The sequence below is a fragment of the Musca domestica genome, unplaced genomic scaffold, assembly GCF_030504385.1.
Source record: "Musca domestica strain aabys unplaced genomic scaffold, Musca_domestica.polishedcontigs.V.1.1 8, whole genome shotgun sequence".
NCBI lineage: Eukaryota > Metazoa > Arthropoda > Insecta > Diptera > Muscidae > Musca > Musca domestica.
In genome coordinates this window covers 22,390,761-22,418,455 of record NW_026712409.1, presented here as the reverse complement: position 1 = coordinate 22,418,455, position 27,695 = coordinate 22,390,761, and the positions used below count along the sequence as shown (strand labels likewise).

Here is a 27,695-nt window from a genome sequence, read left to right as displayed (position 1 = left end):
CCGACCCACTCTAATTTACAATATGTTTATACATGTTTATGTTTAAAAGTTTTAAATAGCCGCAATTTAAATTTTAATTGTTTTGTGTAGATGTCAGCAAAATGCATTCGTTGAGAAAGCATAATTGACATAACATAATTTATAATTGTTATGGCAAGCTATTTAAGGTAAATTTTAATTAAAGTATTAAAATTAAAAAAAATGCTTTCCCTAAACTATAGATCCGCAGGCGAATTCAATTAAATCTTCCAATGTCAATCATTTCTGAGAAATTTTATTTTTTTTATATTTTCCACATACCAATCTTTAAAATATTATTTCCAAACTAAAAATAATATAGCTTTCTGTTTTCTACTCTTGAATCTCTTTAACTTTTGCATCATTGCCACCGTCACTTAGAGATATTGAATATTTTTTTACGATTTTTGTTTACAGTTTTGTTGTTTCCTGTTTTTCATCCCTTTCACTTGTTGTTGTTCGCCGTAAGCTATAGTCAAAAGTGTGTCATGGTTACTATAACCCTTCCATTATCCAAATGGCTTTAATAAAATTAATGTTCATAATGTAATCGTTTTTTGGAAAAAGGAGATTAAAAGGTTGCTTGCTCTCCGATGATTATTTTTCATCTTAAATTTACACTCGGATTTATGAGAAATCAAGGAACACTTTAACTGGGAAAATACAATTGATGAGAAAAGTATAGTTTATAAAGAAATATATCATATATGGGTTAACAGACAGATGACATAATGGAATTCCTTATAAACCAACAGGACAAAAAAAGGATTTTTAATGGAATTGGAGTCAAAAGCCTAGGGAGCTGAGAACTGGAGTCAAAAACGGGACAATGTAGAGAATTTGCATCAATGCACAGGTTTACTTCAGCTCGTCAATAGCGGCTCGCTGCTCGTCCACAGAGACTACCTGGACTTCAGCTCGTCTATAGAGACTCATTGGCCTTCAGCTCGTCTATAGAGACTCCCTGGCCCTTCAGCTCGTCTATAGAGACTCGCTGGCCCTTCAGCTCGTCTATAGAGACTCGCTGGCCCTTCAGCTCGTCTATAGAGACTCGCTGGCCCTTCAGCTCGTCTATAGAGACTCGCTGGCCCTTCAGCTCGTCTATATAGAGACTCCCTGGCCCTTCAACTCGTCTATATAGAGACTCCATGGCCCTTCAGCTCGTCTATATAGAGATTCCCTGGCCCTTCAGCTCGTCTATATAGAGACTCCCTGGCCCTTCAGCTCGTCTATATAGAGACTCCCTGGCCCTTCAGCTCGTCTATATAGAGACTCCCTGGCCCTTCAGCTCGTCTATATAGAGACTCCCTGGCCCTTCAGCTCGTCTATATAGAGACTCCCTGGCCCTTCAGCTCGTCTATATAGAGACTCCCTGGCCCTTCAGCTCGTTTATAGAGACTCGCTGGCCCTTCAGCTCGTCTATAGAGACTCGCTGGCCCTTCAGCTCGTCTATAGAGACTCGCTGGCCCTTCAGCTCGTCTATAGGGACTCCCTGACCCTTCAGCTCGTCTATAGAGACTCCCTGGCCCTTCAGCTCGTTTATAGAGACTCCCTGACCCTTCAGCTCGTCTATAGAGACTCCCTGGCCCTTCAGCTCGTCTATAGAGACTCCCTGGCCCTTCAGCTCGTCTATAGAGACTCCCTGGCCCTTCAGCTCGTCTATAGAGACTCCCTGAGCTTCAGCTCGTCTATAGGGACTCCCTGGCCCTTCCACTCGTCTATAGGGACTCCCTGGCCCTCCAGCTCGTCTATATAGACTCCCTGACCCTTCGGCTTGTCTATAGAGACTCCCTAACCTTTCGGCTCGTCTACAGATATTCCCAGGCCCTTCGACTCGCCTATGGAGACTCCCTGGCCCTTCAGCTCGTCTATAGATATTCCCAGGCCCTTCAGCTCGTCTATAGATATTCCCAGGCCCTTCAGCTCGCCTATAGGGACTCCCTGGCCCTTCAGCACGTCTATGGAGATTCCCAGGCCTTCAGGTCGTCTATAGAGACTCCCTGGCCTCCAACTCGTCTACAGAGACTCCCTGGTTTCCACCCCGTCTAAAAAGACTTGCTGGACTCCAGCGCCTCCCTGGTATCTATCCCTTCTATTTTGGGAAACAAACAATCACATGACCATGTAAAAAATTGATATTTGAAGTTCGCAATAATAACCGGTTTCTCTGACAAATACTTGTCTATACAGGCCCATTTTTTCATATAGAGACCCCCTAGAACTCTAACACCCGATATTCAGTATTTTAATAATGCTAATGGCATTTATCAACAATTTTTTTGAAATTTTGCAAAAAACCTTCCAAATGGTGCAGGGTATTAAAAGTTCGGCATGATCGAACCAGCTTTAATTAGAATACAGGATATTAATCATTGTGAAACAATTTCGTTTTTGACATCCCTTTGTTATACTCATCGAAGAAAAAAAAAACAAATAACATTTTCTCACATACAACCGTGTCGGGATCAGCAAAATGTTTAAATGAAATAGCAAACTCAGCGAAAAATATATAACAACAAATATGAAATGAAATGCTTATGAGGCACTGACAAATATCATCGTCTTTTAGTCACTTCAAATCCGGTAGACAATGCGCATCAATCTTTTATTTATTTTATTAGTGGGGTTTTGCAACAACATCCCCGCAACGTGGTGTTCCAAGGAGGACGGCCGAAATGGGAGTGAACTAATCGATTTTTGGACAGATAGTTACAATGAAATTCTTTTGCAATTTCGTTTTAAAAGAAACACACAGCAATTGGAAATAATTGGAGCTGGGGATCCCCTCAACGATGGTGAACACCAGAAGCACGCCGAGGAAGTTAAGGTCAAGAGAGGCCGTAGAAGATCCAAAAAACGTCCCAGGTTGATGCCATTAAATGCTAACTTGGAGAATATGGACAGCGGAAAATTACAACAACCTGATACTAGAGGAGCAATAACTGAGGATAATTTAAATTCCCAAAATTCAGGAAAAAATCAAACAAAGGAAACTGATGAACAAAACACAACTGCCATCAATTTTGGCGATGCATGTCAGCGAAACTGTAAAAAGGAGCCTCACATTGCTTGTGGCAATAATCAGGTAATAAAACCGAATACTTTCAGATATTCTATCTGATATAATAACTTCTTATCCCCCCTCGAAGACCCTTTCGCCGCAATGCAAACCGGGCACCAAACCGCTGAGATTTACAACAGAACAACAGCAGTTTTTGCTGGATCTACACAACGACATACGCAACCGAGTTGCCGGCAATCTAACCAAATGTGCAGCAGCTTCCCGGATGGCCACAGTGCAATGGCATGCCGAACTGGCCGAATATGCTCTGCTCAATGCGATGAGATGTAAAATGCAACATGACCATTGTCATACCACCAAAGAATTCCGTCATCCTGGACAGAATTTGGCATGGATGAAATGGCCTGCTCGTTGGCACTCTGGTAAACTGGAGCCGATTGTGCGGGGACTAGTCAACGATTGGTATGACGAAGTGCAGCATACGCAACAAGAGGATTTGGATACATTTGCGGGAAATGGGGAAAAAGTTATTGGCCACTTTACGGCCATGGTCAATGAGTGCAATAGCCATATGGGTTGTGGTGCGGTCCTCACGGAGGCGGGCGCCACAAAAACCCTATTGCTGGTGTGTAATTATGCCCGAAATAATTTCTATAATCGAGCGGTCTATCAAAAGGGTCCGGCGGGAAGTCTGTGTGTGACGGGCGTGAATCCGCAGTATCCGAATTTATGTTCCATTGAGGAAAAATATGAACACAATAAATAAGGGTGATGCCAAGAAAGCAGGCATTTAAAAGTTTTCGATACTTATGTAAAGCAGGACTAGCCCACCACTACCTACACAATCTTCGTATAGCCCCCTATAACGGCACCTCCCAATATTCGGTACTTTTATGAATTTAGCGTCAAATTACGTATTTAGAGGTTTCAAATTACGTATTTAGAATTCGTAATGGGAACTACAGTCTGTGACACAAAATGTTTTATGCAGCTCCAGGTCTTCGTATAGGCCCCATATATCAGTGTCTCCCTATATTTGGTATTTTGACGATTTTAGCTACAATACTCACCGAAATGGTTTGAGATGTCGTATTTGAAGTTCGTAATGAATGCTACAGCCTGTGACAGAAAATTGTCTATGCAGGTCCAGGTCTTCGTATAGCTCAGATATAACGGTACCTCCCTTTATATGGTATTTTGAAGATGCTACATTATACCCGTTTATAATATGGTAATGGCTTATAACAGACAATGCCTATGTAGGTCCACGTCGTATAGGCCCCAATATTATTTTTATTTTTTTTGAAAAAAAAAATAGATCCCAATATAATGGCTATTTTTATTTTTGAAAATTACCAAATTCGTTCCAAATGGTGGAGGGTATTCAAAGTTCGCGGGGCCGAACTTACTGCTTTTTAACCTGTTTTTGTTTTTTTTTTTTTTTTTTTTTTTTGGTAGCGTTTGGCCCGAAGTAATCTGTTTACTTTTTCCATTTCCTCTGAATTTGACAGACTGATTTCATCAAAATCTCAGCTGATATTACACTTTTTAGGCTTAATAAACGTAAAATTGGATGAATGAATGAATCTGAACCGATCTCTATAAAATTTATCAGAGTTATTTTAATGCTGTATATGATAGCTGGGACCAAATATCGTTGTTGTCGAGAGGATTTTACGGGTGTGAGGGACTTAAATACAAAATCGGATGAAACATATATATATATAGCTATATCTGATTTTCACAAAATTTGAAGTATCTTTTTCTAGGATCAATTCAGTCGGAATTTCCAATATTCAGCCCATTTGGGCTGATATTAGCTATTTTGGTGCACAATATCCTTAATATCGGACAAAGATATATATGGGAACTATATCCAAATCAGATCCGATCTCGATAAAATTTGACGGAGGTATTTCTTGGCTGTATCTGATATCAAAGATCAATGTTGTGGAGTGCACATTACGAATGTGAGAGACTTAAAACCACAAATCGGATGAAACATATATATGGGAGCTATATGAACCGATTTTTACCAAATTTAAACAACTTGTTTCTAGGATGAATTCAGTCGGATGTACCAAAATTCAGGTAATTTGGACTGATATTGGTCATTTGGTGCACAATTAAGCCAAAATTGGTTGAAGATATATATAAGAGCTATATCTAAATTTGAACCGATTCCCACCGATTTCAATAGGGTTTGTTCTTGGGTCAAACAAATACTGTTTGGAAAATTCCATCTCTGAAGATCCCAAACAATTTTAAATTAGTTTTTTTTAAGAGTATTTCCTGGAGAACTATTTTAGCTACAAAACATTTTCTTATATAATAGTCTTTCAAGGAATTAAGCAGATTCGATTTTTAAGAATACTTTCCGAAAGATTTCTGTAAATGTCTAATTTTAAAAAATTTTCTGATGGATCTGAAAATTTATTTTCAGTTATATAAACTATAAACGAATATTTTTTACAAATATTTGTACCTATGGAGGCATATGTAAGGCCTTTAAGCTATCTTTTGTTCATAGATGCTCACCATGAAAGGAGATATCTCTGTCCTCTTTAATAATAATAAAATATACAGATGAGGCCTCAACATTGATATACGAATCTTTTCATTGGGGCATTATCAATTTATAGATATGTTGTTCAAAGCAAACAAGTAAAAAAGCAGATAAGTTCAACCGGGCCGAACTTTTAATACGCTCCACCATTTCGAAGGAACTTGAAGAATTTAAAAAAAAATCGAGAACTATCACTTAAATGAAAACTGTCATGTGGGCGCTATACGAAGGCGTTTTGTCATAGACTGTAGTACCCATTACCAACTTCAAATACGAAATTTGAAGCGATTTCGCTAAATAACGTCGCCGAAATCGCCAAAATACCGACTATCGGGAGGTACCGTTATATGGGGGCTATACGAAGAGTTGGACCTGCATAAACATAATTTTTTCATAGGCTATAGTACCCACTACCAACTTCAAATACGAAATTTAAAATAATTCTGGTAAATGATGTCGTTAAAATCATGAAAATACCGAATATCGGGAGGTACCGTTATATGAGGGCTATACGTCCATAAGTTGTAGTACCCATTAAGATCTTCCAGTACGAATTTTTAAACTATTCCGTTGAATAATGTTGCTGAAATCATCAAAATATCGAATATCGGGAGGTACCGTTATATGGGGGCTATACGAACACTTGAACCTGCATACACAAACTTTTGCCAAAATTTCCTGATCTCGGAGTTGCTCTACAGATCGCAATTATAGACCAATCTAAGCGGAAGTTAGCATGGGGCTAGGCCTGGACAGAAGCTTTTCAATGTTGATGGTCATCGGATAATATTTACTGGGTGAAATAGACCATAACATTTGTGTTAAATAAAAGTCAAATTTTCCCTCAAACCACGAATATTTTTAATCCCTGGCGAAATCACAAATAGACAGGTCAAATCTGACCATTACGAAGATGCCGATAGTAAATATATCGGATACATGTAGTGAAATATATACAATGTGTATATACAAAGGAAGGGTATGTTAGTTAGAATGCTTATATCTCAAGAATGGCTGAACCGATTTTGACAAATTTTGTCAATTCGGAATGCCCTCTCGGCATAAAAGGATAAAATCTAAAAAACGCATAAAAATGGTGCCAATAATAATATTAATATAGATTTTGTAGTATTTTGTGACATTTTTATTTTTTCATATTTTCTATGGCTTGTAGGTCCACATAACGGTACCTCCCGATACTCGGTATTTTGATGATTTTAGCGACATTATTCACCGGAATTGTTTCAAATTTGGAATTTGTAGTTCGAATTAGATACTACAGCCGAAGGCAGAAAATTGTCTGTGCAGGTCCACGTCTTCGTATAGCCCCCATATAACGGTACCTCCCGATACTCGGTATTTTGATGATTTTAGCGACATTATTCACCGATTTTTTTTAAGATTGCATTTGAAAATTGTAAAGGCTCATGACAAAAGTTACCTATGCAGGTCCATGTCATCGTATAGACTCTAATATAACAGCTACATTCGGTATTCCTAAGATTTTAACAGAATTTTTAATGGGTTTTATTGTTTTTGAGAATTGCCAAATTCGTTTCAAATGGTGGAGGGTATTCAAAGTTCGGCCCAGACAAATTTGTAGCTTTTTTATACCCTTCACCATACTATGGAGGGTATATTAACTTTGTCATTCCGTTTGTAACTCCTCGAAATACTCATATCAGACCCAACAAAGTATATATATTCTTGATCAGCGTAAAATTCTAAGTCGATTTAGCGATGTCCGTCTGTCTGTCTGTTGTAATCAAGCTATCTTTCGAATGAATTGAGATAGATGGCTAAAATTTTGCACACATGTTTATTTTTCCAGTAGGCAGGTTAAGTTCCTAAATGGGCCATGTAGGTCCACGTTTTCATATTTTGGCGACATTATTTACCGGAATTATTTCAAAATTGGTATTTGAAGTTCGTTATGGGAACTACAGTCTGTGACAGAAAATTGTTTGTGCGGGTCCAGGTCTTCGTATAGGCCCCATATATCAGTACCTCCATATATTCGGTATTTTGACGATTTTAGGTACAATACCCACCGAAATTGTTTGAGATGTGGTATTTGAAGTTCGTAATGGATGCTACAGCCTGTTACAAAAAATTGTCTATGCTGGTCCAGGTCTTCGCACAGCTCCGATATAACGGCACCTCCTTATATACGATATTTTGATGATTTTAGCTACATTATTCACTGTTTATTTCAAGTTTCAAATTTGAATATGTAATGGCTTGTGACAAACAATGCCTATGTATGTCCACGTCGTATAGGCCCCAATATAACGGCTATATTCGGTATTTTTAAAATTTTAAAAGAATTTTTTAAGGATTTTATTTTTTAAAAATTCCCAAATTTGTTGCAATGGTGGAGGGTATTAAAAGTTCGGCCCGACCGAACTTACTGCTTTTTAACTTGTTAGCATTTCTTAAAGGTCCATCTGGGCTACTTGTATTCGTTTCTTAAGGAAAATCTGGGCCATGTGGGTTTTAAAAGATTTTTGAGCTTAGATGAAAATGTACAGCCTTATCTTTATTTATTTACTAGCTGGCCCGGTCCGCGTTGCCGGCCCGTAGTTTTTGTCTATTATGCATATATTCCAAGGCATAATTATTCACAGATATACGATTTAAAGTGTTTTAAAATACCTGTACCCATTTTTAACCAGTGGGCTTCAATATTTAAACCGTGGGCTTCAACTGTGTGGATGTGCTATACAAATCTATTAAAAAGTATATATCAATCTTATCGCCATATAAGGGATCAAATTAATTTTTAATATGGTAAAAATCGTAGCAAAATCTTCCAGTCAAATGAGCAGTAATTTGGAATTTGCTGTATTTTGTATACTACATAATTGAGGGCTGAATGATTTAAGAATAGCCAAAGTTAATTACTTTTTTAAACCCATTAGCAAATTAGATTGTGCATTAGAGTGCTCATAAGTCCCCCTAACCATGTCAGTCTGTTTGTCCGCCAAAAGGTGGACTTGAGAGGGTATTATAACATGGATAAAAATTCTAAAATTTGTAGATATGTTGAAATTTTAGTGTAAGATTTTCACTCCCCTAATACGCATTATTAGCCAAATTCTTTGAAATGTGGTTAAATTAGGAGGTACCTTCTTTATATGGGCACTACTCCGAAAAATCGACCTACATTGAAAACTTTCTTCTACCCCTTATAATCCAAGATGACAAATAGAGGCCAAATCAAAAATATAGCAGAACAATATAGCATGTCATAGCATTTCGCGTGATTTAAATAAGTAAAAATAGTTTTATCCACCTCATAATTGAGGGCAGAATGATAAGATGGGAATTAATTTTATTTGCCATTTAAATTGTAAGTTGGAGACCCCTTAAAGTCCATATTTTCATCATAGGATAATTCAATGATGATTAAACAAATATTCGGTCCCGTGCTACTTTCTTATATTTGTAATTTGTTCATGTTTCCACAATTTATTTCATATGGATGCACATCCCAAATCTACGTTCCCAACCAATATTCTCTTGGGGGTTAAAAATTCAATAGAATACAAAATTTTCTTTTCTGACCACACATTAGATGTGAAAGTGGACTTGGGGATACTCCAATGTGGGGACTTTACTTAAATAAATTGCTATGTGGCAATTATCTGTATGATGGTTCCCTACCCCAGGGTGGCATAAATAAATTTTTTTAGCCAAATCAATTGATGAATGTGATCAATACCAATATGTGCCCTACTCTGAAAATTTCAAATTTTATGCGAAGAGGTTATCTACCCCCATAGAAACAAAAATGTCAAATAAGGGCCAAAAAATGAAAAAAGTGGCCGGCCAAGACCCCAAAAATAACTTAAATCATAGATGGTTATATAAATATGAAATCGGGTTGTTCCCTTATCTGTGAGTTATGATCGATATAAAGACCTGCAAAAGTGATTTTAGGTATTTTGAATGTTTGGGAAGAATTTCTGGAAGGATATAAAACCTTTTCCTACTAAAAGTCCCATTCGCTCTACTATTTTGCACCTTTTATTTCAATATTGGTATATTACTTATTATTCTCCCAAAGAATTTTGCATTTTGAGCTCTCATTGGACGGATCATTGCCACGCTTTGAAATGAGCCCCATTAAGCTTTTTCGGTCATTTTTGTTTGTTTAAATGTGTTCGCATCTTCCAGCTAACCAACGATGTAGGCCCTGGAGTTGAAAGGTAGATGTCAGTTAACATCCTATTTCGCACTTATTTAATTTTTTTAGTGAAAAATTATTCTTTATTTTGTTCACAAAAAATCCACTGAATTCAATATGATAATACAAATTGAAAAAAAAAAATTGACAAAAAAAAAGAATAACAAATTGAAAAAGTCTTCAACTTTTTCGCTGATTTTTTACAGCAAATGTTTTAAGATCCTTCCTTACAAAGTTTGTCAATAGAATGTACTATTACTTTAAAATTCGATTCCATTGAAAATGTTTTTTTGATTTTTGCAATGAGATCTCTTTTTCATGATTTTTCAGCGATTTAGAAAAAGTAATTATCTTTTAACTTTGGTGTGACCGCGTTAAATTATTTCGATATCATCTATTCCGTTTCGCCACCACATAATTCGCTACTACACTTCCATGTAACCCGCCATCAATTTCAGTTCTCAAGAAATCAAGTCAATTAAATAAATTGGTATAAATATTCGAATTCAAAAATAAAATATAAAAAAACACTACAAATGTACATTAGAAAAAAGTAAGTCAAAATGGAAAAAAATCATGCAAAATAAAACATTACTATTGTACATTTCAAAAGTCAAAATGAAAATGTTAATATATCACATTTTTACGCGATTTTTTTGGATATTATCCTTTTCGGAGAGTAGACAACTCCGAATTTGTGTGAATCGTTAAAATTAATCCAGCGGTTCTTAAGTTATAAGCGTAGTAACTAACACAACTTACATTTATATATATAGATTTCAATGTATCGTTGCCTCAATAGGATTTTTCATATACCGTTGAGGAAGCCGACTAGATTATATGTTGCCAATATATTAATATCTATTACTTTTCTTTTTGGTCCCTTTCAGATTTTCGAATGTCGACGAGGTTTTCTACACCTCCAGTGGTATGGACTGGGCAAGTGGACTCTTGTCGATTTTACAAAACTCCTACAGTGGTGCCACACGAATTGTTAGCCGCAAACCATTCAATGCCATCGAATTTATTGAAATGACGAAAAAATATAAAATATCCTCAGCTATCTTAGCTCCGGTTCAATTGGTTGAACTTCTTGACTGTCCAACATTTACCGACGAAAATATGGCCAGTTTTAAATTTCTGAATTGTGGTGGAGGCTATGTGTCGAAGCAACTTGTGGGCAAGTTGCAAAAGGTTATGCCCCAATGTACAATATGTGTTGTGTCTGCCCTTACGGAGACGGGTGGCATCGCCATTAATATTGGTTGTCGGCACAACGATTCTGTGGGGCAACTGTTCCCCAATATCCAATTGGGGCCCAGTGAAACTGGTGAAATTTTGGTACACTTACCATACTCTTGGGCAGGTTATTATGGTAACCCCCAGGAGACACTTAGCATGTTTGACTCACAGGGGTGGTAATCTCTATATTGAGGGTGGTAATCTCTATATTGTCGATCGTAAAAAGGATATTTTGAAATACAAAGGATTCCACTATTGGCCCGATGAGATAGAGAGCACCATACGAGAATTAACCGATGTGGTGGATTCTTGTGTGGTGGGTATTTTCAATGAACGGTATGGTGATGTTGCCGGCGCATTGGTCTTAAAGAAGAGTGGAAGTGAACTGTCAGTTCAGCAAATTGTGGAGCATGTAAGAAATCGGTTGGATGAACCACAAAAACAGCTGCACAATGGAGTATATTTTGTGGAGAAATTGCCACAAAATGTGAATGGGAAAATTCTGAAGCGGGAGGCAAAGGAATTGTTAAAATCATTTGTGGAAAAAATGTCGTCGCGATTGGATCGTTAACTTGTTATTACCAAGAATAATTTATGAGAAAGTAAAATAAAAATATATTAATCTTCAAGAACTCTCTCAAGAGCTGTTTCAATTTAATTTATAACTTTTTGAAGGACTTGGATTTTTTTTCAAACCGCTTTTTAGGAAGACCTTAACTTTTTAAATATTCTTTACCAAGCACATGGATTTAGAAAAATACACATTTTTGCAGTATTATCAGAATTATAAACGTGGATTTGTGAATTTATTTTCCAAAACTCAAGCGCCGGTTATGGTGTGGTGTGGGCCGCCATGGATGGTCGCTCTCCGCTCGTATTAATGGACCGTGGCATAGGAATAAATGCCGAAAATTAACGCGAAATATTCTGGAGGGTGTATTAAAGCCTTGGTCACGCAAGCATTTTGGCCGCATACCTTGGACATTCCAACAGGACTCAGCACGTGCCAACCAAAAATGGCTATAAAATGAGGTTCCTCCGAATGCCATCAAAATCTCGCGATACCAATCCGTTGGACTATTGTGTCTGGAGTATTTTGGAAAGCATAATTCATCCGGTCGGATGTACCAAAGTACAGGTCACTTATATTAGTCATTAACCCGAAATCGGTTGAAGATATATGGGAGCTTTATCTAAATCTGATCCGACTATCACCAATTTAAAGAGGGTTCGTCCTTGGGCCAAACAAATGTTGTTCACAAGAATACATGGACGGACGGTTAGACGAACTGACATGCATAAATCGACTCAGAAAGTGATTCTATGGAAATCCTCAAATGTAACTATGGGTGTATCTATCTCACTTCCTTCTCCATGTTACAAGCAAATGTACAAAGACATAATACCCACTATGTGGTGTAGGGTATAAAAATGTGTGAAGGACCAAGAGAGCTAAAAAACTCTTTTTTAATATTTTTTTTTAAAGACTAATAGAGCTAGAAGACAGTATTTATACCCTACACCACAAGGTGGTCAGGGTGTTATGTCTTTGTGCATTTGTTTGTAACAGGCAAAAGGAAACGAGATAGACCCATAGTTCCTTTTGATGATCTGCATAGAATCACATTCTGAGTCGATTTATACATGTCCGTCCGTCTGTCCATGCATTTTTGTAAACAAAGTACAGTTCGCATTTATTGCCCTATCCAGATGAAATTTTGCACAAATCATTTGTTTGGCCCAAGGACGAGCCCCATTGAAATTGGAGATAATCGGTCAAAATTTAGATATAGCTCCCATATATATCTTCGTCCGATTTGCCTTTTATTGTGCACCAAACATGTAATATCAGTCCTAAGAGTATTGAATTTTGCACGTACGATCAGAATGGACCTGAAAATAAGTATGCCAAATTTGGTTTAGATATAGTTATAGCTCCCATATATATTGTTCATCCGATTTGTTATTTTTGTCTTCCGCAGCCGTAATATGCACTCTGTAACAACAATATTCAGGGAAATATATCAAATACAGCTCAGAAATACATTTGCTAATTTTTATCGAGTTCGGTTCAGATTTGGATATAGCTCCATACATAACTTCGTCCGATTTAAATTTGATTGTGCACCAAACGTCTAATATTTGCCCAAATTGGCCGAATTGAGTCTAGAAGCTAGTATGCCAAATTTCATCGAAATCGGTTCAGATATAGCTATAGCTCCCATATATACCGTTCATCCGATTTGTCACATTTGTTATTCACAGCCATAATATGCACTCCGTAACAACGATATTCAGGGAAATATATCAAATACAGCTCAGAAATATCTTTGCCAAATTTTATCGAATTCGGTTCCGATTTGGATATAGCTCCCATATATATTTTTTCCGATTTCAAATTAATTGTGCACCAAATGGGCAATAAAGCTCCGAATTTAAAACATACAAATGCTACGGCATATTTAGTCCTTTAAACTTTAAATTATAATTATAATCATAGAGTGTATGATTGAATTCTCCCATAAAAACTTTAAATTTTTATGCGCAGCTCTACTAAATTAGCAAAGTGGTGTAGGTATCATAAAGTCGGCCCGCCCGACTTTAAGACTGTTTTTACTGGTTTATTTTATTTTATTTTATTTATTTATTTATTTTTTTTTAACAATTTTTTCAGTGTAGTTTCTTAAAAACTGATTCCCCATAAGTAACTCGAAGACATGCAAACTTCCCTACATCACACTATATGCATCTAATCGAATTTCTGACATAGACACCTCCAAAATTGCCATGTCATTCGGAAATCCCAAACACAATAAAATTTTTTTTTTTGTCAAACACTTGGTGTTATCAGTGGGGGTTTCTCGAAAAACGTGCCAGATATGAGGCCATATCAACGTTTATGACTCAGTGCGTGTCATAATTGGTCAAGATGTATTTAAATGATAATGACGTCAGGGACTGATTACAGGTGACTTTTGTTATGATTTTTTGTTTGTTTTAAACGTTGCGATCTGACACAACGATCTACAACACTATGTAGTGAAAAGAAGTATTGATGGCGGTTTTTTATTAATTTGAATTAATAATGCCTCATTGGAAATATACATATATTTAAGTTTTGAGGACGTATCTTTGTCGAAATTCGATATTTTCAACGAATGCCAGGATTATTATTACTGATGGCAGATATATATATCCTTACATAGATAACATATAAGCTATCTCTAAATGAAAATATTTTTAAAACCGCGATTATATTTCTCTTAGTTCTTATAGCTTAGTTGGCCCTTTAGAACATATTTTGAAAAATGTCGTTTATAGCCTTGTCCTTTGGAAAATACCCTTAAATGTTTAATATGTTTAAAAATACTCGTTTGCAGCTCTGCTGGTCCTTTAGATGGTATGATAAAAAATTCCTCGTTTGTAAATCTATTTGCCTGTTGAAATAATGTTTAAAAATCCAAATGTATAGCTCTGCTGGTCCTTTTGAAAATACGATACACTTGCTTCTAGACTGAATTCGGTGGAAGCTACCAAAATTCAGGTCATTTGGACTGATATCGGCCATTTGGTGCACAATTTACCCAAATTCGTTGTAGATATGAATACTCCATTTCGTTCGGAAGCTAAAGTGATTTCCACAGACGGAAAGACGGATAGACTGACAGACGGACGGACTGACATCGCTTAATCGACATAGAATTTATGCTTATCAAATATATATATATATATATATATATATATATATATATATATATATATATATATATATATATATCTATATATATAAAAGAAAGTTGTGTTAGTTACTACGCTTATAACTTAAGAACCGCTGGACTGATTTTAACGATTCACACAAATTCGGAGTTGTCTCCTCTCCGAAAAGGATAATATCCAAAAAAATCGCGTAAAAATGTGATATATTAACATGTTAATTTTGACTTTTCAAATGTACAATAGTAATGTTTTATTTTGCATTATTTTTTTCCATTTTGACTTATTTTTTCTGATGTACATTTGTAGTGTTTTTTATATTTTATTTTTGAATTCGAATATTCATACCAATTTATTTAATTGACTTGATTTCTTGAGAACTGATATTGATGGCGGGTTACATGGAAGTGTAGTACCGAATTATGTGGTGGCGAAATGGAATATCGAAATAATTTAACGCGGTCACACCAAATTTAAAAGATAATTACTTTTTCAAAATCGCAAAAAAATCACAAAAAAAGAGATATCATTGCAAAAATTCTCAAATTGGGAAAAAATCTAAAAAAAATCAATGGAATCGAATTTAAAAATAATAGTACATTCTATTGACAAACTTTGCAAGGATCTTTAAACATTTACTGTAAAAAATCAGCGAACAGGTTGAAGATTTTTTTCAATTTGTATTATCATATTGAATTCAATGGAATTTTTTGTGAACAAAATAAAGAATAATTTTTCAATATATATAATTTTTACCAAAAAAATGAAATACGTGCGAAATACTATGTAAACTGACATCTACCTTTCAACTCCAGGGCCTACACCTTTTTTCAGCTGGAAGATGCGAACACATTTAAACAAACAAAAAAGACCGAAAAAACCTAATGGGGCTCATTTCAAAGCCTGAACCTACTTCTTTCATGTGACAATAATCCGTCCAATGAGAGCTCAAAATGCAAAATTCTTTGGGAGTGCAATCAGTAAAATACCAAATATAAAGGGTGCAAAATAGTAGAGCGAATGGGACTTTTAGTAAGAAAAGGATTTCTATCCTTTCCAAACATTCAAGATACTTTAAATCGCTTTTGCAGGTCATGATATCGATCATAATTCTCTGATAAGGGTACAACCCTATTTAACCCATATTTATATAACCTCCGTATGATTTAAGATATTTTTGCGGTCTTGGCCACTTTTTTCTTTGTTTGGTCCTTATTTGGCACTTTTTGTTTCTAAGGGGGTAGAGAACCTCTTCGCATAAAATTTGAAATTTTCAGAATAAGGCCCATATTTGTCTTGACCACATTCATCAATTGATTTGGCTAAAAAATTGTATTTATGCTACTCTGGGGTGGGGAACCATCATACAGAGTGCCACATAGGAATTTATTTAAGTAAAGTCCCCATATTGGAGTATCCCCAAGTCCACTTTCACATCTAATGTGTGGTCAGAAAAGAAAATTTTGTTTTCTATTGAATTTGTAACCCCCAAGAGAATATTGGTTGTGCCACGTTTTGGTATAACCCTCATATAAATGTACTCCTGATTTCAGCTGTGACCGTGATCTTGGCCACGTTTTTCAACTGATTTGGCCATTATTTGCTGTATTTAGGCTACTTTGTGAGTAGAGAACCATCTTACAGAAAAATGACAACATACGTAAATATTTTGGTACAGTCCCCATATAGTCCCCAGGCCCGCCGATCTATAGTGATGTTTACCGATTGGCGGACAACAACGTGGGTATTGTTTAATCGTCATTGAATTTTACTATGAACAAGAACATAGACTTTTTGGGGACTCTAATGCGCAATTTGAGGTGCTATAGTAATGGGTGTAAATTATTTTGCCCTCCTTCCATAGTTATTTATTTCTATTTAGTCGAATCAATATAACCATTAAAATTTGTTCACCTTTATGAGCTAGGTTTGTAAAATATTATGCTATGCAAAATTTGCATTAAAGACTGAAACTACGGGCCGGCAACGCGGACCGGGCCAGCTAGTATATATATATATATATATACTAGCTGGCCCGGTCCGCGTTGCCGGCCCGTAGTTTTTGTCTATTATGCATATATTCCAAGGCATAATTATTCACAGATATACGATTTAAAGTGTTTTAAAATACCTGTACCCATTTTTAACCAGTGGGCTTCAATATTTAAACCGTGGGCTTCAACTGTGTGGATGTGCTATACAAATCTATTAAAAAGTATATATCAATCTTATCGCCATATAAGGGATCAAATTAATTTTTAATATGGTAAAAATCGTAGCAAAATCTTCCAGTCAAATGAGCAGTAATTTGGAATTTGCTGTATTTTGTATACTACATAATTGAGGGCTGAATGATTTAAGAATAGCCAAAGTTAATTACTTTTTTAAACCCATTAGCAACTTAGATTGTGCATTAGAGTGCTCATAAGTCCCCCTAACCATGTCAGTCTGTTTGTCCGCCAAAAGGTGGACTTGAGAGGGTATTATAACATGGATAAAAATTCTAAAATTTGTAGATATGTTGAAATTTTAGTGTAAGATTTTCACTCCCCTAATACGCATTATTAGCCAAATTCTTTGAAATGTGGTTAAATTAGGAGGTACCTTCTTTATATGGGCACTACTCCGAAAAATCGACCTACATTGAAAACTTTCTTCTACCCCTTATAATCCAAGATGACAAATAGAGGCCAAATCAAAAATATAGCAGAACAATATAGCATGTCATAGCATTTCGCGTGATTTAAATAAGTAAAAATAGTTTTATCCACCTCATAATTGAGGGCAGAATGATAAGATGGGAATTAATTTTATTTGCCATTTAAATTGTAAGTTGGAGACCCCTTAAAGTCCATATTTTCATCATAGGATAATTCAATGATGATTAAACAAATATTCGGTCCCGTGCTACTTTCTTATATTTGTAATTTGTTCATGTTTCCACAATTTATTTCATATGGATGCACATCCCAAATCTACGTTCCCAACCAATATTCTCTTGGGGGTTAAAAATTCAATAGAATACAAAATTTTCTTTTCTGACCACACATTAGATGTGAAAGTGGACTTGGGGATACTCCAATGTGGGGACTTTACTTAAATAAATTGCTATGTGGCAATTATCTGTATGATGGTTCCCTACCCCAGGGTGGCATAAATAAATTTTTTTAGCCAAATCAATTGATGAATGTGATCAATACCAATATGTGCCCTACTCTGAAAATTTCAAATTTTATGCGAAGAGGTTATCTACCCCCATAGAAACAAAAATGTCAAATAAGGGCCAAAAAATGAAAAAAGTGGCCGGCCAAGACCCCAAAAATAACTTAAATCATAGATGGTTATATAAATATGAAATCGGGTTGTTCCCTTATCTGTGAGTTATGATCGATATAAAGACCTGCAAAAGTGATTTTAGGTATTTTGAATGTTTGGGAAGAATTTCTGGAAGGATATAAAACCTTTTCCTACTAAAAGTCCCATTCGCTCTACTATTTTGCACCTTTTATTTCAATATTGGTATATTACTTATTATTCTCCCAAAGAATTTTGCATTTTGAGCTCTCATTGGACGGATCATTGCCACGCTTTGAAATGAGCCCCATTAAGCTTTTTCGGTCATTTTTGTTTGTTTAAATGTGTTCGCATCTTCCAGCTAACCAACGATGTAGGCCCTGGAGTTGAAAGGTAGATGTCAGTTAACATCCTATTTCGCACTTATTTAATTTTTTTAGTGAAAAATTATTCTTTATTTTGTTCACAAAAAATCCACTGAATTCAATATGATAATACAAATTGAAAAAAAAAAAATTGACAAAAAAAAAGAATAACAAATTGAAAAAGTCTTCAACTTTTTCGCTGATTTTTTACAGCAAATGTTTTAAGATCCTTCCTTACAAAGTTTGTCAATAGAATGTACTATTACTTTAAAATTCGATTCCATTGAAAATGTTTTTTTGATTTTTGCAATGAGATCTCTTTTTCATGATTTTTCAGCGATTTAGAAAAAGTAATTATCTTTTAACTTTGGTGTGACCGCGTTAAATTATTTCGATATCATCTATTCCGTTTCGCCACCACATAATTCGCTACTACACTTCCATGTAACCCGCCATCAATTTCAGTTCTCAAGAAATCAAGTCAATTAAATAAATTGGTATAAATATTCGAATTCAAAAATAAAATATAAAAAAACACTACAAATGTACATTAGAAAAAAGTAAGTCAAAATGGAAAAAAAATCATGCAAAATAAAACATTACTATTGTACATTTCAAAAGTCAAAATGAAAATGTTAATATATCACATTTTTACGCGATTTTTTTGGATATTATCCTTTTCGGAGAGTAGACAACTCCGAATTTGTGTGAATCGTTAAAATTAATCCAGCGGTTCTTAAGTTATAAGCGTAGTAACTAACACAACTTACATTTATATATATAGATATAAACTTAATATGCCCTCCATACTATGGTGGAGGGTATAAATAGCCGCGTCCGAACTTTGGTGAGACGAGTTTTTGAAAGCCGCCTACGGTTCCGTGGCCGAAGTGCTGTATAGACGAGTTTTCGTAAGTGATACGAAAACGAGATTCATCTACGACTTCGCATCCGAAACGATACGAAGATGAGTTTTCGTAAGCCGTGTGCGTTTCCGCTCCCAATTTTTTGTGAAGACGTGTTTTTTGATAGCCCGTCTACTATTTCGCGAAGTGTTGCGAAGACGAGTTTTTTGGTAAGGCGTCTACGTCTACGCAGAAAAGATCTACAATAACTAGTTTCCTAAGCTGTCTACGACACCGCAGGGAGGACTAGCTTTGCAAACTATCCACCGTTTAGGAAACTAACAAACGGTTTCAGGGAAAAGAATTTGGTCGTCCGACGAGGGATCTACCGAAGAGTCATAGGGCATGTCATCGTCTAGTAGCGTTCCGAAAAATTCTTCACACCCTTCGAAAACCGTTCCAATTCTGAAAAATATATTGACCATTCGGTCAAGTGGAACAAAAGTGGACATCGGATAACCGTATTAGGTCTTCAGGACAAAACACCTCATAATGCTTTCTTCGGAAATAGACGACTCCCCAGAGGTGGACTTGCAGCTCCTTTTTCCTGAATTATTAATTTAGTTAATATCGAAACATCCAATAAGGCCAGAAGCAGCTACAAAACCCTTCACTTTCTTACTCTGGCCACTGACACAATCAAATTTCTGAAACAGACTCTGTCCACCGTGGGCATGCCCTGGCAAACGGAGGACTTAGTGTCGTTACAACATTTCGATTAAATATCGTATGGAATCGATTTCTCTTATAGATTTTTGATCATTTTTCATACCCTCAGCCATATGGCTAGATAGGGTATACATCACAAATAACGGTTTTAGACCCTTGTTCTCTTTAGACAAGATCCGTTTCAGAACATTTGGAATCGATCTAGCGATGCCCGACCGTACGTCTCTCAGGCTTGCTGGTTGATGTGCACGATAACTCTTGAAGGGAGTATCCGATTTGGTCCATTCTTGGTACATCGTTATATTATTGTCAAACTTAGATCGAGTTTGGAGATGGGAAAAATCGGTCTACTCCTTCTAGTACATCCCCACAAAACGTCGAAATTTTCAAAAAACAATATCGACAAAATTTGCACAGAAAGAGAAAAAATGATTTAATTTTGCTCCAACTTTTCAAATCCTAATATTTGCATCAGTGTTATGACAGGTGCGAAAATTAACAATATCGGTCCACTCCTTCAAGTACCTCCCCCACAAAATGTCGAAATTTTCAAGAAAACTATTTTGCTGCACAGAAAGAGAAAAGATGATTCGATTTTGCTCCAAACTTTGCAAATCCTAATATTTGCATCAATGCTATATCAGGTGCGAAAATGGACAATATCGATTCAATTCCACAAACGGCCAAAATTTTGAATAGTTATAACTCTTATAAATTATGATGTAAGAGCCCGATTGTCTTCAAATTACACACATCACAATATTTGCATTAACCCAAGGTCTGGTGTGAAGATAGAATATGTCGGCAGATGAAGTATGAAAATGGAATACTTTGGTCGACTATTTGTGTTACCTCACGTATATTTCCACATTTTCCAAAAATGTGCACATATCTCATATAAACTATAGTAAAGATGTAATACTTATATCAATCTTAGATCAGATACGAATTGGTCAATATTGGACAACTGCCTCGGAACCTCCCCCATAAACTCATTGCTTAAATTTGTCGGCAAAACTGACTGATACTATTTTACTTCTTTTTTACTCATTTTATAACAGCCCAAAGGTATGCCGCACTTTAAATTTTTGATATATTGAAATAGCATTTGTCAAATCTAACACCTATCGTCAGCCATGCACAGAAAAGTATTTGCGATTAGAAAAAAGTGGAATTTTTCTTGAGAGCAAACGTTCTGAACTCGACTTCTACTCTCAAGATACAACTGACTCAAAAAGGGGTTTTCCATTTGTGTAGCACAGTGTAACAGGTGTCGTTAATTGTGTAAATAAAAATCCGAAAAACTGAAATTATTGCCCAAAATTTCACATTGCCTTGATAAGTTGAAACGATTAGATATGGACGGTTGTTAAAAAAATAAAAAATTTCGTTCAGTTTTAAGACCACCATCGAAGAAAAAATACTGTTGCGACCCAGGCAGAATGGATAGTCTCAATACCAGTTTTGATAGAGAAAATAAGATATGGAGTGGCCCGAAAGTCTTTCCCATACACAATATTGAACATCATTCGATTGGTAGAATACTATTTGGTCAAATGAGGATAAATCCAAGAAATGTGATACAGGTAAAGCTTGCTTTCTAAAGGTCTTTTCTGGATGGATATTCGGCAGTTTTTTTACAGAAGATATTCAGTAGATGGGCTACCTGCTGTACGTCTTTTAGACGTATATAGCTTCTAAAGATTTTCATTGATTTCAGATTGACGATATCGATGGAACATCAGCAACCAGCGGCGAGCTCCTAACATGGGGAACTCGCATCGCCTTACATTTGAAATCTTTGAAATTGACTCATGAGGATATTGTTGGCATAGCGGCCAGAAACACCATCCACTTATCATCGGTTGTTTTGGGTTGTCTCTTCAATTGTAATCCCTTTCATGCTGTTAATCCAAATTTTCATGAAGGTAAGTGCAATACAAATTTAGAGTACATCCAATTACCCTCGATTATCTGGAAATGTAGGGGCTATTGCACATTGCTTTAGCCTAACCAGGCCACGAGTAATTTTCTGTGATGGCAGCGATTATGAAAAAATTCATGTGGTTACCAAATCGTTTGAGCCCATAATTTACACCCTAATCGATCACATTGAGGGTGTACCATCGGTTTTGGATTTACTGCTACCCAATCCGTTGGAAGGATCGTATCAGTAAGTGTTATTCTCATATTTAAAAAATATTTTTTAAGTTCTTGACAATTATATGTCTTTTGTTACAGGCCCGAGAAGCTTACTCTGGGAGCAGATCAAACCATTGCCATTCTTTGTTCTTCGGGAACGACGGGACTACCCAAAGCTGTAACCATTTCGGCTCATAAGATAATTATTGAACATCCGTAAGAAAAATGTTGATTAACCCTTTTTATCTGATTGTTGAAGTTGTTGGGGAATGGTTTAGGTGTCACCCTCCCATATAATAGCCGATTTTTGGGGAATTAAAAGAGTATTACCATTATTCACCTTGGCAGGTTATATTCAATTCTAAACAATCTTTGAGTTTGAACAAGTTAGAAAGTTTCAGTCGGTTTCCCGAAAAACATACACCACTCCCCTGTTTGTGGCCATTTATACATGTATGTATCAGAGCTTAGTGGAATCTGCTCAATTTTTTTTTCCTCTCACTCGAAATCGAGCAAAGCATACTTGCAAGTTTTGACTATTTGTGGAAGGGATACCAGAAGATATGGATTTCAATTTGAGATCTTTTGAAAGTTATTATAATTTCTTTTTTCATACCCTCTTCCATACATAGTATGGAGGTTATAATAAGTTCGTCCTTCCGCTTGTAACGGAATAATAAATTTAGACCTAACAAAGTATAGCTTAAATTCTGCACAGATCAGTCTTTTCTTGCAGGCAGATCAAGTTCGAAGATTTGCTACATCGGTCCACGATATCGTATGGCCCCCATATAACGGTACCCCCAATATTCGGTATTTTAATTTTTTGCCACATTTTTTAACGAAATCGTGTGAAATTCTACACAAGGAGTTCTTTGTGAGTACTTTACTTCCTGAAAGTGAAAGTGGACCTATATAGGCAGTCTACGATATCATATATCCCCCATATAATGGTACCTCCCTATATTCGGCGATTATTTTAGCTACATTTTTCAATGAAATTGTCTTAAAGTCCACACAAGGAGTTCTTTCTGAGGACTTTACCCCCTTGAAGAGAATTGTCCATATAGGTTCACGATATCGTATAGCCCCCATATAACGGTATCCCTCGATATTCGTTATTTTGTTGATTTTCGCGACTTTATTCGTCGGAATTCTTTTAAATATCGTATTTGAAGTTCGTAATGGGTACTTCAGCCCATGACAAAAATTGCATATGCCCCCCGATATTTGGTATGTTGATGATTTTAAGGACATTATTGACCGGAATTGTTTCAATATCTCGGGGGATTCTTAAGGACTGGGCCAATATCGCCCATTGTGATCTGGTTTAATTCTGATATAAATATACAAACTTGTCAAATTTGAACTATATCGACTACTTCCTACAAAATGTTGATGCTCTGTGGGGGAGGTACCAGAAGAAGTGATCCAACATATTCCATCTTAACACCAGATCTTGTATTAGTTGCAATATTGGAATATGTGAAGCTTAGAATGAATCGGATGCTGATTTCGCATGTGAGGGAGTTACCAGAAATAGTGGTCCTATATATTCCATCTTTACAATAGATATTGCTTTAGTAGAAATATAATAATGTGTGAAATTTTAGGAGAAGTCCCATTTTATGATCGTCTTGCTTGTTCAAAATTTTGACCCTTTGTGGTGGAGGTACCGGAAGTAGTGGGCTGATATCTACCACCTTCACAATAGATCTCGCATTGATAGAAAAATTGAGAAGTGCTAAGTTTGAAAGGAGTTTGATGACCACTTCATGTTTTACGATCTTCATGTTTATTCAAAATTTTGACCCTTTGTTGGGGAGGTACCAGATGGAGTGTGCCGATATCTAACTTTTTCACAAAAGATCTTGAGTTGATAGAAATATTTAGATGTGGCGAGTTTGAAAGGAATTGGATGGTAATTTCGTGTTTAACGAGCCTGGTGGCTAGTCAAAATTTTGATACGTTCTGAGGGAGGTACCAGAAGGAGTGGACCGATATATCCCATCTTCACACCAGATCTTGTGTTAATAAAAATATTGGGATGTGTGAAATTTGAAGGTCTTATTTCACATCTGATAAGAGTTATATTCATTTCAAATTTCGACCCTTTATGGTGGTGGGGGTACTTGATGTTGTGAGGAGATATTGTCTATTTTCGCACATGTCCTAGCCCCAATAAAAATATTTGAATTGTGAAAACCAGAAGGAGTGGTCCAAAGTTGTCCATCACCGAACTCAATCTAAGTTTGACAGTACTATTACGGTGTACAAAGTTTGGATCAAATCGGACACTCCCTTCAAAAGTTATCATGCATACCAGCCAGCCAGGCAGAAAGACATACGGACGAACGGGTCGACAACCGTAGATCGACTCCAAATATCCTGAAATGGATTTGGTCAAAAAAAATATATAACTTTATACGTCCAAAACATTCCTTATCGAAGTAACGATTTTAGACCTATCGTTACTTCGATAAGGAAAGCTTTGGACGTATAAAATTATATATATCCTCTGCAGCCATATGACTGAGGGTATAAAAACTTTAGTTCGCGTAGCCGGTGTTGAAAATACCCTGAGGAGAAAATCTCAAGCCCTACCAATATCAAATTCAGAAAACTGGAGTTCGATATACGGAACAGAAACGGGTTGTTCTGGGTTCCAAAAACCCATATCTCTGGATCCAGAAAATATAGGAGCATATCTTGTAGCATTTTGGAGAGATTGGATTGTAAGTTATAACTTGTGGTATATTTTTTATGGACTCCTATAATGGGCTCTTTTTCGACTCTTTGGATGTTTTATGAAAAATTCGAGTCCAACATATTAACAATAAATAAATAATTCCGAATCGTTTTTAATAGCCCCATAATGTGGCGACTTGTTGGCTAGGTATTTTAACATGATATCGATTTAGTAAGTTCGGATGAAACTTTGGTCAAGGAAAGTTTTCAAAAAAAAAAAAAAAAAAAAAATCCCAGACTTTTTACAAAAGTAGAGTTAATCCAATATTCTTAAACAGCTATAATATTGTTCAAACTGCCAGGAATTATAGATGTCTCCATTTTAGCCCTAAATCCAAGAGACATTTTACTCATTAAACTTTCTTTATTTTCATTTTTCCCAATTCTCTAGATTTGTTAATATCGACACCGTCATCTATACATCCAGCGGAATAGATTGGATAAGCGGACTTGGAACTTTTATACACAACTGCTACACCGGGTTTACGCGCATTCTAAATCGCAAACCATTCAGGGCCAATGAATTTGTAGAGATGGTGAAAAAATATCAAATCCAATCGGCCATTTTTGCTCCCGTCCAATTGGTCGAACTTTTAGATTGTCCCATTTTTACAAAAGAAAATATGACGAGCTTTAAAATACTTCAAACTGGTGGCGGTTATATATCCCAGCAAGTTTTTGAAAATCTTAAGCTCATTATGCCGCAGTGTTTTATTGGCATTAGCTATGCCATTACCGAGGTGGGAATGATTTCCATTGACATTGGTCTGAAACGCAGTGGCTCGGTTGGAAAGATGGCGCCCAACGTGCAGCTGCGTATTGTCGATGAGCAGGGTCGTAACTTGAATTCAAATGAAATTGGTGAGATATTGGTACATTGTCCATACCCATGGGCTGGATATTATGGAAATCCCGAGGAGACGCAACGTGTCATGGATTCTTTGGGTTGGTATCACACCGGAGATTTGGGTTATATGGATGGAGAGAATTTCCTCTATATTGTTGATCGTAAAAAGGATATTATGAAATATAATGGTTTCCAATATTGGCCGGGTGAGATAGAGAATGCCATACGAGAGCTGACCGATGTGATCGATTGTTGTGTGGTGGGTATTTTCAATGAACGCTAAGGTGATGTTGCTGGTGCCTTAGTCTTGAAAAAGAGCGGTAGTCAATTGTCCACCCAACAAATTGTGCAGTATGTAAGAAGTCGTTTGGTCGAACCCCATAAACAGCTACATAATGGTGTATACTTTGTGGACAAGTTACCTCAAAATTGTAATGGCAAAGTTCTGAAGCGTGAAGCTAAAGACGTATTTAAATCCCACATGGAGCAGTCATTAGACCATTAATGTTCGATATATAGGTGTATGAAGATGGACTGAAAATAAAATATTGTTTTTATGATGATGTCTAAATGGGCTGTGAGTTTTATTGGATTGATGCATTGTATCCCCACCCACGTGAGTAAATCTTTAACTAATGGGGAGTTGGAAATTTTTATCCTCCCATCACATTTTGTTGAAATTCTCGCTTCGATGGGAAAGAATTAAAGTACATGTTTTATTTAAATGAATAAAAGCTGTTTTTTACTTATTTTTATTTATAGTATACAAGCTACTACTTATAATAAAATAATTATCAAGAAATATTTTTAAATAAACTTTCTTTTTGTAAATTGAAGAGGGGTAACATTTACCACCACATATCATAAGATACGTCCCAAAATTTCTCCTCGACAGTTAAAGGTGAGGGAGGTGATTAATATCTGGGAGGGCCTATTGGTATGACGTTAAAAACTCAGACCAACTTTTAAATAAAGTGAGATAAAAAAATTGCAACATAGTCAAACGCCATAATTATACCCTACAACACTATGTGTTGGGGGTATTATAAGTTTGATTGGGCCAAAAATCATGTAACACCTCGAAATATTGGTTTCCCACATAGGAAAGTATATATGGATCTTCCTATCTCACCGAGCTGAGTCGATCTAGCTATGTATGTCCGTCCGTCTGTCCATGTTAATTTGTAATCACTCTACAGGTCGCAATTATGGCCCGATCTTCACGAAATTTAGAATGGAGGTGGGGCTAGGGTCAGAATAGAACCATATTTCTTTTGGAGATGATCGCATAATTATTAGGGGTTGAAATGGCCCAAAAACTGAAAAAAATCCTGATTTTGCAGTTGCTCTACAGGTTGCAATTATAGACCAATCAAAGCGGAAGTTAGCATGGCGCTAGAGCTTAGGACTGGGCAGAAGCCTTCCAATTTTGATGGTTATCAGGTAATATTTAGTGGGTGAAATAGACCGTAACATTTGTGTTAAATAAAAGTTAAATTTTACATTAAACCGCGAATATTTTAAATCCCGGCGAAATCACGAATAGACGAACAGGTCAATTCTGACCGTTACGTAGATGCCGATAGTAAGCATATTGGATATATATAGCGAAATATATACAATGTATATATGCAAAAGGAAGGGGATGTTAGCTAGAATGCTTATATCTCAAGAATAGCTGGACGGATTTTGACAATTTTTTTCAATTCAGAACGCCCTCTTGACATAAAAGTATAAAATCTAAAAAAATCGCTGGAAAATATACCAATAATATTGTTATATAGATATTGTAGTATTTTGTGACATGTTTTATTTTTTCATATTTTTTATCGCATGCAATGTTTTCAATTTGATTTATAATATTTTGTAATATTTTTTCACCTTACAACACAGGTTGGCGTTATTATATATGGATTGCAAATATCTTCCGATCATCACGAAAATGTTCACAAGGGTAGGGTTGGGCTCAGAAGG

At 36.1% G+C, this 27,695-nt stretch overlaps 3 protein-coding genes across 3 annotated transcripts; all 3 read left to right on the top strand.

The window, feature by feature from the left end:
- The first annotated feature begins 2,570 nt into the window (after positions 1–2,570).
- LOC101896723 (venom allergen 5) lies at positions 2,571–3,891 on the top strand. The gene is made up of 2 exons (XM_011296583.3): positions 2,571–3,103; positions 3,168–3,891. The coding sequence occupies exons 1-2, from the start codon at positions 2,609–2,611 to the stop codon at positions 3,804–3,806; spliced, it is 1,134 nt and encodes a 377-aa protein (XP_011294885.1). The 5' UTR covers positions 2,571–2,608; the 3' UTR covers positions 3,807–3,891.
- A 1,793-nt stretch (positions 3,892–5,684) lies between these two features.
- On the top strand, positions 5,685–11,617 carry LOC105262192 (uncharacterized). Its single transcript, XM_059130832.1, is given in 3 exon segments — positions 5,685–5,704; positions 10,686–11,213; positions 11,215–11,617. Coding segments are annotated over 3 exon segments (942 nt in total). The 3' UTR covers positions 11,609–11,617.
- A 9,686-nt stretch (positions 11,618–21,303) lies between these two features.
- On the top strand, positions 21,304–26,290 carry LOC101896899 (probable 4-coumarate--CoA ligase 1). Its single transcript, XM_011296585.3, has 5 exons — positions 21,304–21,570; positions 21,705–21,912; positions 21,971–22,157; positions 22,226–22,342; positions 25,266–26,290. The coding sequence occupies exons 1-5, from the start codon at positions 21,427–21,429 to the stop codon at positions 26,002–26,004; spliced, it is 1,395 nt and encodes a 464-aa protein (XP_011294887.2). The 5' UTR covers positions 21,304–21,426; the 3' UTR covers positions 26,005–26,290.
- The last annotated feature ends 1,405 nt before the right edge of the window (positions 26,291–27,695 follow it).

Coding starts and splice junctions, on each gene's coding strand:
- LOC101896723 (XM_011296583.3), top strand. CDS start 2,609: ATGCGCATCAATCTTTTATTTATTTTATTAGTGGGGTTTTGCAACAAC. Junction 3,104..3,167: donor TTGCTTGTGGCAATAATCAG/GTAATAAAACCG, acceptor CCCCCCTCGAAG/ACCCTTTCGCCGCAATGCAA.
- LOC101896899 (XM_011296585.3), top strand. CDS start 21,427: ATGGATAGTCTCAATACCAGTTTTGATAGAGAAAATAAGATATGGAGT. Junction 22,158..22,225: donor CCGTTGGAAGGATCGTATCA/GTAAGTGTTATT, acceptor CTTTTGTTACAG/GCCCGAGAAGCTTACTCTGG. Junction 22,343..25,265: donor AAGATAATTATTGAACATCC/GTAAGAAAAATG, acceptor CCAATTCTCTAG/ATTTGTTAATATCGACACCG.